The following is a 10,075-nucleotide window of genomic DNA, read 5'->3' as shown; positions in this document are numbered from 1 at the left end:
GCTTTACGTTGGTATCATAATCTTATCTGAACTTCTGTTGGTACTATGCCAATCGAACCATTGCATTTTTCCTCTTTTCCTCAATAAGATCCAAACTCTTTTCTAACTGTTCATTATTGCTAATCGGACTGAATGAACCAATCCTCAATGTTGGGAATCCAGTCTCTAAAGGGATAACAGCTTCAGTCCCATAAGTCATTGAAAAGTGGGACTCCCTAGTAGACCTACGAGGCGTAGTTTTGTATGTCCAGAGTACATACGGTAATTCTTTCACCCATTTGCCCTTCGTGTCATCCACTCTTTTCTTCAATCCATTTACTATGACCTTATTAACAGCTTCTGCTTGCCCATTTCCCTGGGGATAAGCAAGGGTGGACTATCTATTCGTGATTCCCAATTCGCGACAATAACTTCTGAACGTTTTGCTATCAAACTATAGGCCATTGCCCGAGATGAGGGTATGAGGAATCCCAAACCGAGTGATAATATTTTTTCAGACAAATTTCTTTACTTCTACGTCTCTAATGTTAACTAGCGGTTCAGCTTCAACCCATTTTGTAAAATAATCTATACCAACCAGAAGATACTTCCTGTTTCCTGCTGCTTTAGGGAATGAACCCACAATATCTAAGTCCCATTGAGCAAATGGCCATAGGCTGGATAATGGATTAAGGATTCCACCTGGTTGATGTATGTTTAGTGCAAATCGTTGACACTGATCGCACTTTTTAACATATTCATGAGCTTCCTTTTGCATATTTAGCCACCAATAGTCTTGGGTAATGGCTCTATGTGCCAAGGATCTACCTCTAGTATGACTTCCACAGATTCCTTTATGTAACTCCTCGAGGAGTGATTCAGCTGTTTCAAGGTGTATGCACAACAAATACGGCCCTGAAAAGGAGCATTTGTATAACTTCTGGTCCTCGGATAGCCAGAATCTAGTAGCCTTCCTCCGAACTTTGTCTGTTTCTAACCTTACTTCAGGCAAAGAATCCTCCTTCAGGAATTGAATTATGGGGTCCATCCAACTTGGCTCAGCTCTAATTTGATGAACATGGACTGCCTCTCCTCTCACCTCTATGGGTTTATGTAAGTCTTTAACGAGGATAACCCGAGGCAGATCTTGTGCCTAGGAGGTTGCAAGTGTGGCCAGAGAATCAGCATGTGCAATACCATTTATGGAGATGTGTAGCAAATTAAAAGATTTGAACTTTGACTGTAACTTTTAACTTGACTCAAGTACCTTTGTATTCTTTTATCTTTCACTTCGAACTCTCCTTTTACTTGGCCGACGACGAGCCTTGAGTCCGAGAACATTTCCACTGATTTTCCTCCCATTCTTTGAACCATTGCCATTCCCATCAGTAGAGTTTCATATTCAACCTCATTATTTATAGTCGTGAAGCCTAGTCTTAGCGACTTTTCAATGATGATCTTTTTTGGGGATATTAGGACTAGCCCAACTCTAGATCCTTTCTGGTTTGCTGCACCGTCTACATATGCCTCCCAAAATGAGGGGCATTTCTAAGAGATTACACCAACCGATTTTTCATCCTTGTTCTGTGCTGGCGTTAATTTTTCTAATGAAGGCTCAGGGAACTCGGCTACTAGATCTGCAAAGACTTGTCCCTTTATGGAGGTACGGAGCATATACATAATGTCAAAAGCCCTTAGGATAATGCCTAATTTAGTTATTCTCCCTGTGTAGTCAGCACTTCTGAGTATGGTTTTAAGCGAAAGTTGGATAAGAACAACAACCGTATGTGCTTGAAACTAATGAGGCAACTTCCGTGTACCAAGCACTACTGTCAGGATGGTTTTCTCCAGTGGCAGATAACGAATCTTGGCCTTATACAACGACTTACTCACATAATAAACTGGCATTTCCACACCTTAGTCCACTCATATCAACACCAAACTTATAGCATAGGGAGCCACAGCAATGTAAGCATACAAGACTTCATCTGGTTAAGGACTAGACATGATTGGTTGCCGAGCTAAATAGTTTTTAAGTTGTTAGAAAGCTAAAACACATTCTTTAGTCCACTCAAATCCTCTCCACTTATTGATCAGCAAGAAGAAAGGTCTACACCTATCTGCTGATCGAGAAATAAATTGGTTTAGAGCAGCAGCCATTCCAGCCAATTTCTGGACTTCTTTGGAATTTTGAGGAGCCTGTAAATTGTTGATAGCCTTTATTTGATTGTGGTTAACTTCAATTCCCTTGTAAGTTACCATATAACCCAAAAAATTTTCTGATCCTACATCAAACGAGCATTTAGAAGCATTTAAACGCAGCTTGTATCTTCTCAAAACTTCAAAAATGTTTCCAAGATCCTTCATATGCTTAGAAACGATCTTGTTTTTCACCACCATGTCATCTATATAAATCTCAATACTTTTACCTAGCTGTGGCTCAAACATCATCATCATCATTCTTTGATAGGTAGATCCCGTATTTTTCAAACCAAATGACATCACTTTGTGGTGGTAGTTCCCAATAGGAGTGACAAAGGCAATCTTTTCCTGATCATCTAGGGTTAATAGTATTTGGTGATAATCTTAGAAAGCATCCAGAAAACTCATCCAAGGATGACCAACAGTTGCATCCACTAGTTAGTCTATTTTAGGCATAAGGAATGGATCCTTAGGGCAAGCTTTATTTAAGTCAGTGAAATCTATGCATACTCGCCATTTTTCATTCTTCTTCTTTACCACCACAATATTTGCTAGTCACTCAGGATAAAAAAACTTCTTTAATAGCTCCAACTTGTTTGAGTTTTGTTTCTTTCTCTCGCATTGCGTCATCATGCTTCTTGGATGGGCGCCAAAGAGGCTGTTTCTTAGAGGTGATCAATGGGTTGACCTTCAAATGGTGACATATGAATTCTAGATCCACCCCCGGGGTTTCATAAGCATTCTAGGAAAATACATCAATGTTTATCTTAAATAATTCTATAAGCTTTTCTTTCTCCTGAAGAGGTAATTGAGATCCCACTTGAAAGAACTTCTCTGAATCATCTCTGATAGCAACTTTTATCAAATCTTCACACGTCGCACCCTCGGCTGAATCATTGATGGGCAATGTCAGAGGTTTTAATTGCTATAAATCCCTTCCAGCATGGGCCGAGGACTCAACTTCGGGCTTATGTTGGATGGCAGCCACTAAGCATTGTCTCACCATAGATTGATCTCCCATGATTTCACTAACTTGACCTCCAAACGGATACTTAACCTTCTGATGCAAAGTAGAAGAAACAGCTCCTAGCGTATAAAGCCAAGGTCTAGCCACAATTGCAGTATAGGGTGAATACGCGTCTACGATAATGAAATCTACCTTTACTACCTCTATACCAATCTGCACAGGTAATCATATTTGCCCTTTAGGATAACAACTCTTCCTTCGAAACTTACCAGGGGAGAACTATACGGCGTTAAGTCATCAGGTTTTAAATTCAACCCCTTATAAAGATCAGGGTACATTATCTCTGCCGCGCTACCCTAGTCCACCATTATCCTCTTCACATCATATCCTCAAATCCTGAGGATAATTACTAAAGCGTCATCATGGGGTTGGATGATTCCAATCTTGTCTTCGTTTGAGAATCCTAAAACCGGTGGAATACTCGCTTTAGCTCTCTTCGGATTATGATTAACATTTGTGGGTAATCGGGCTACTGACATTGCCCTAGATGGCCAAGATCCTATTCTCCCTAATGCGGCAAAGATGACATTGATAGTTCCCAAGAGGGGCCTTGAAGAATCATCCCTTCGAGGTTCCGAGTTCACATGACTTCCTCAACCACTAGAGTGATGCAAGAGTTGTTTCAATTTACCCTCGCAGACAAGTTGGTCCAAATAATCCCACAGGCTCCTACAATCCTCTATAGTATGCCCATGGTCCTAATGGTACTGGCAATAGAGATTATGATTACGCCTTTCAGGGTTTTCCACCATTTTATTCGGCCACTTGAAGAACAGCTCATTCTTAATCTTTTTCAAAACTTGATGTACCGGCTCTTTGAATATAACGTTAACTGCTTGAAGATTTGCTAATCCTGATTGCCTAGCAAAATTCCTACACGGGTTGCTATTACTATATCTATCCGACCTGAAATCCTTTCTCTCTTGAGGGATAACCTTGTTCTTTTCTTTCCCTTGCTGCTGATCTTCTTCAACTCTTTTATATTTATCAATCCTGTCCATCAGTTGACGTACACCGGTGACAGGTTTTCTAGTAAGAGATTTCCTTAAACCATAGTCAGCGGGGAGGCCGAGCTTAAATGTATTAAGAGCCACCTCGTCAAAATCCCCCTCCATCTTATTAAACATCTCCCAGTACCTATCTGAGTACGTTTTCAGGATTTCACCTTCTTGCATGTTTAAGGATAGCAATGAAATTAAGGGCCGAGCGACTTTTCGGTAGGTGACAAAACGAGAACCAAATGCTTGAGTGAGTTCTTTGAAGGAACTAATAGAATCTACTTTCAGGCTGTCAAACCATCTCATCGCAACTGGTCCCAAACTGGAAGGAAAAACTTTGCACATCAAAGTTTCGTCCTTGGAATGGACAGCCATCCTCTAGTTGAAGTGGCTTACATGCTTCACAGGGTTTGTTTTACCATTATAGATAGTGAACATCGATTGATGAAAACGACGAGTAAATCTTGCCTCCTTAATCCTACGTGTGAAAGGCGATCTAGAGATTTGGTTCAAGGCTTTGCTCATAGTGTCATTTCCTACGCCTCCACGTGATAGGCTTCGAGGCTGCTGTTTACGATAATGTTCTTTTTCATAGGAAAATGATTCGCTAATTGGTGTTCGAGACCTCCGTTTATAAGTGACGTTTTGTTCGTCGTCAGAATTATCATCAGAGTATGAAGAAGTCCGCCTTCTTTTTGTATGGCGCAATTCCCTTTTTAACTGGTCAATCTCTAGTTGCATGTTCTTATTCTTCTCTGTATGAAACACGTGACTTCCACCTTGTGGCTGGCTTCGGTCAGTATGTGTAGTATATACACTGCCTTCATGATCATGACTTTGCTCCAGGTTGAAAAAAGGATCAACGTGTTAGGATGCTCTGGATTCTACTCGTTGTTGCCTTGGTTCAGCCACCGTCAATTGTTGCTTCCACTCTTGCTCAAGCTCTTCCCACAGACGGCGTCAATTGTAGGGTCAATTTTTGTAGCCTAAGCCCAACGGATATGGGAAATGAGTCCAACGAGCCCAATATAATAAATTTGTAGAGAGTGAGTGAAAGAGTTGGGCTGATAGTGAATTAAACAACATCTAATTAAGGTTTTAAAGGAAGAATAAGTACAAAAACACATAAAATTTGAATAAACTAATGTCCGAAGAGATAGATTATTGTTTGAAAGGCTAATATAATTTTTAGATCTACAATAAATCTTCCTTTCTTCTCCTTCCCGCTTCTTTTCCGATCCCCCTCACTATCAGAGGTCTCTTACACTTATATAGTTTTCTTTTAGACTATCCTGATCGTCCACTTGTTCTTCATCTAACCGTTCACTTGAGTATATGTCCCATCAAGTATCTTCATCGGTTCTTCATGAGTGGTGGTAGCTAAGACTACACTGTTCAGGAGTCTTCTCCACATTAATACAGTCAAAAAAGTTGTTGTAGTGCATTAAATGTGGTGGTAGCAGTTTTTCCTTTAGTTATTTACCGTTCTTATCATCTTTATTCATGCCTGAAGCTCATCCTTATTGTTGAAAATGCTAAGAAGATCACCTAAACCTCTCAAGTATTTGCTTAACCGATATTCCTCATATCTGAGGAGGACATACTCCTCGGACAACGTTCCTTTATCACTTCCTCGCATGGTTCTCTAGTTCGGGGCCTTTCCCAATAATTTGCTCCTCCTCAGACGTATCCATATTTTCGAATAGGGCCCAAGGCCCAATATATTAATTTGGACTTTTATCCCCACACTAAGTCATTTACTTTTCTTGTCATTTAAATTCCAAATCATTTACTTTCCTTGTCATTTAAATTCCAAGCAATTTACTTTTCTTGTCTTTAAATTTCAAGCAATTTACTTTTCTTGTCTTTAAATTTCAAGCAATTTACTTTTCTTGTCTTTAAATTCCTAGCAATTTACTTTTATTGTCTTTAAATTCCAAGCAATTTACTTTTGTTGTCTTCAAATTCCTTTAAATTTCAAGCAATTTATTTTTTCCGTCTTGTATTTTAAATTCTTTTACTTTTAATGCACTTTACTTTCTTGCCTTTGAATTTTTAGCACTTATATTAACTCTTGTTAATTTAGATTCTTTCTCATGTACATTGTTGCCATAAAATAAAAGCTTGGGTAAACAAACCTTTAAAAATGTTTTCCTAAAGAAAAAAATGGGTCCAATAGCATGCTTTGCTATATTTGCTAATATGCCATCATACATCTCAAATTCATATTTTGACCCCAAAACTGTTTCAAATTTATATTTTGATCCCAAACTTTTTCAAAATTATATTTTGACCCAAAAACTTTTCAAAATTATATTTTTGCCCCAAAACTTTTCAAAATTGTATTTGATCCCAAAAATTTTCAAAATTATATTTTGACCCCGAAACCTTTTCAAAATCATATTTTGACCCTAAAGCTTTTTTCAAAATCATATTTTGACCCCAAAACTTTATCGAAATTACAGTTGATCCCATGATTTTCCAAAATCACATTTTTACCTCTTAATTTCCCTAAACCATAAAAATCCTCTTTTAAATAAATGATTTTTAAACCTTATCTCAAACCCTTCCATTTAAAAAAAAAAAATGAAGAAACATGTTTTTCCAATCTCTTTACTTTAAAACCAATACTTTTATTCACATCTTTCATCAAGAAAAATCTTTTTTTTTTTTTTTTTTTATAAAAACCCTAAAAGAAATTTTTTTAAAGTCTTTTACTAAAAAAATAGGCAAATTTTCTTTTTCAAACAACCCTTTTTTTATCAAAATAATTTGTGCCTTTTTCCTTTGGGTGAGCTTTTAAACTATCTCTCTTTACATTCATGCATTATTGTTTTGAATCATTTTCTTCCTTAGAATGGCATCTTTTAGAGGTTTGTGCCTATAATTTAATATCATTGAACCAATAGGCACTAATCAAGCTAACATGTTCCCTCCTTTTGGCACTAATATTTTTTTCTGTTGTGTTTTTTGCATGTTGAGTAAAATAAATATATGGTGAATGACAATAAGGTGCTATTCTTCCTATTCCCCCCTTTTATTTTTACATTGTAAATACTCATGTTATACATATATGTATTCACATCCTAAATACGTAGTAAATAAATATTCACCTGCTATTGTATATATTATCTCTTACAACGTGGTAAAATGTTTCATTCTTTTCCACTAATTTCTTTTGGTACAATTACAATTTTTAAGTTTCAAAGTTATAATTCAAATTCTTATTCTCTTCAAGAGATTATTATGACAACCAAAGCGTATCATACTATCATAACAATTACAGTTGATACAACTTAAATAATTAATAATACTCTCAACTCAGACTCGTACTTTGCCATTTTTTAGTAGGTACACCAAATTGGATTGAAGTGATTTGAAATGACTAAATGGACCGAATAGACCATAATGGATCAATTTGGACTGAATAAACTGAAGTGAACCGAATAGACCTAAGTGAATCGTATGGACCAAATTGGACTAAATAGATCGAAGCGGATTAAATGGGACAAATTGGATTGAGGTAGAACGAATGGATTGAATTGGACTGAAATTGACCAAATAGAACTAAATTCACCAAAGTAGACCGAATGGACCTGATTGAACTGAAGTGGACCAAAGTCGACTAAATTGGACCAAAATTGACCGAAATGGACTAAAGTAGACCAAATCGAACCAACTTGATGATGTGGACTAAGATAAACTGAAATGGATTGAATGTCGATCTATTATTAGTAGCATAGCCAAGATTGTATTTTGATATAAACTTAAATTCATACTTCCATTCTCAACCTAGATTCATAGCCAAGATTAATAGTACTCTCAACCTAGACTTGTATTTTGCCATTCTCCTGTAGGTACACTGAATTGGACAGAAATGATCTGAAATGGACTAAATAGACCAAATAGACTGAAGTGGACCAAATGGGCCAATGTAGACCGAATGGACCAATGTGGACCGAGTAGATCAACGTGGACTGAATTGACCGAATAGGCTAAATTGGACCAAAGTGGAACGGCTAGACCAAATTGGACTGAAATTGACTGAATTGGGCTAAATCAATCGAAGTAGACCAAATAGACCCAATTAAACTGAAGTGGAACAAATAGAGTTTTAAAAATCATAATAATTCATCAATATAAAGTAGATTTGCAAGAAAGAATAAAAAATGAAGAGAGAGAGAATAACGAATTGGGTGTTTGCGATGGAGGTCTCCATATTTTGTTGTAAGAATAGAGTGGTTGAGGAAGTGTTTGGTAGGTTGCTTAAATTTATGTAATTTTAGAATATATAAATATTTGATGCTTTAAATTCTTATTTATATATTTCAAAATCATTTAATTTGTTTAAAAAATAAAATCTACTTAATTTTAATGGTAAATATTATAATATGTTATAGTCTTATAGTGTTATACAAATTTTTTAATAAAATATGAATTAAGAAATTCAAGTTTTAAAGTATTCAATAATATTGTGAGCAAATATAAATATTATATAACAAAATAAGTACAACATGTAGGTCTTAATATATATATATATATTTAAATTATTTCAAATGAAATTGTAAAATAGTCTGCGCATCGAACGGGACATCATCTAGTTGCTTCAATTGCTTGAACCCATTCCCCCACATGACTTAGGAACATACATTTTATCCCAACTCAACCAAGCCATTATTCTTTCATCCTTTTTGTCTCCCCACCAAAAATTTCTTATCATAGTAGTCAATTCATCACACAGGAAGTTAGAAATTTTAAAACAGCTCATAGTGTAAGTTCGAATAGCCTGAGCAACTGCTTTAATCACAACCTCCTTTCTAGCCTTAGAAAGCAACTTTTCTTTCCAACCAGCCAATTTCTTAGCCAACCTTTTCTTTAATACCATTAAAGGTATTCTTTTTATTTCTACCAACCAAAGAAGGAAGACCCAATTATTTCTCACGATTACGAATAATATGGGCACCAAATTTGTTCTTAATTTCTTTTTATAATGTCATCTTCAGTATTTTGACTAAAGAAGAGTGAAGTCTTAGCCTTATTCAACTGTTGACCCGAAACCTCTTTATACGCTTTAAAAACACATTGCAATGAATCACATTCTTCTAAATTGACTTTACAAAAAATATAAGAATATCACTTGCAAAAAATAAATGAGAAATACTAGGACCACCACAAAAAGCAACAACACCATGCATATTAACACACTGCACTGATTTTTTAATTAAGGTAGATGGACCCTCAGCACAAATCAGAAATAAATACGAGGACAATGAATCTCCTTGACGTAAGCCCCTTGAAGGAACAATACAACCACAGGAGTTTCCATTAATAAGAACAGAATAAGTAACATAAGAGATACACTGTATCATAACATCATGCCACCTAGAGCTAAAACCCAGCTTCTCTATAATTTTATCTAGGAAAACTCATTCCACCATGTCATAAGCCTTGCTCACGTCTAGCTTCAATGCCATGTCCCAAATTTTAGCTCTCTTTTTTTGTTTGATATAATGCATTGTTTCAAAAGCTACCAAGATATTATCAGTTATTAATCTACCATGAACAAAAGCACTCTAAATATCTCTCATAATTGTTGGCAAAATCATTTTCAACCTATTAGCCAAAGTTTTGGAAGCAAGTTTATAAACAACATGACAAAGGCTTATAGGTCGATACTCAGTAACACACTTTGGGTTTTTTATTTTCAGGACCAAAAAAATTTGGGTATCATTAAATTTAGGTGGACAGATACCAAAATTTAGAAAATCCAACACTGTTTTAGTAACCACCCTTCCAACAGTAGGTCAAACATGCTGGAAAAATAAAGGAGGCATCCCGTCTGGGCTTGGTGCTTTTAAAGGATACATTT

The 10,075-nt window shown here is 36.2% G+C and overlaps 1 protein-coding gene across 1 annotated transcript; it reads right to left on the bottom strand.

The window, feature by feature from the left end:
- Positions 1-3,906: 3,906 nt before the first annotated feature.
- LOC136062826 (uncharacterized) lies at positions 3,907-4,581 on the bottom strand. Its single transcript, XM_065762406.1, has one exon. The coding sequence runs from the start codon at positions 4,579-4,581 to the stop codon at positions 3,907-3,909; it is 675 nt and encodes a 224-aa protein (XP_065618478.1).
- Positions 4,582-10,075: the final 5,494 nt, after the last annotated feature.

Source organism: Quercus suber, unplaced genomic scaffold (genome assembly GCF_002906115.3).
Source record: "Quercus suber isolate HL8 unplaced genomic scaffold, Cork oak 2.0 scaffold_457, whole genome shotgun sequence".
Classification (NCBI taxonomy): domain Eukaryota; kingdom Viridiplantae; phylum Streptophyta; class Magnoliopsida; order Fagales; family Fagaceae; genus Quercus; species Quercus suber.
Note: the sequence above shows the minus strand (reverse complement) of the source record. Positions and strands in the feature narration are given on the sequence as shown.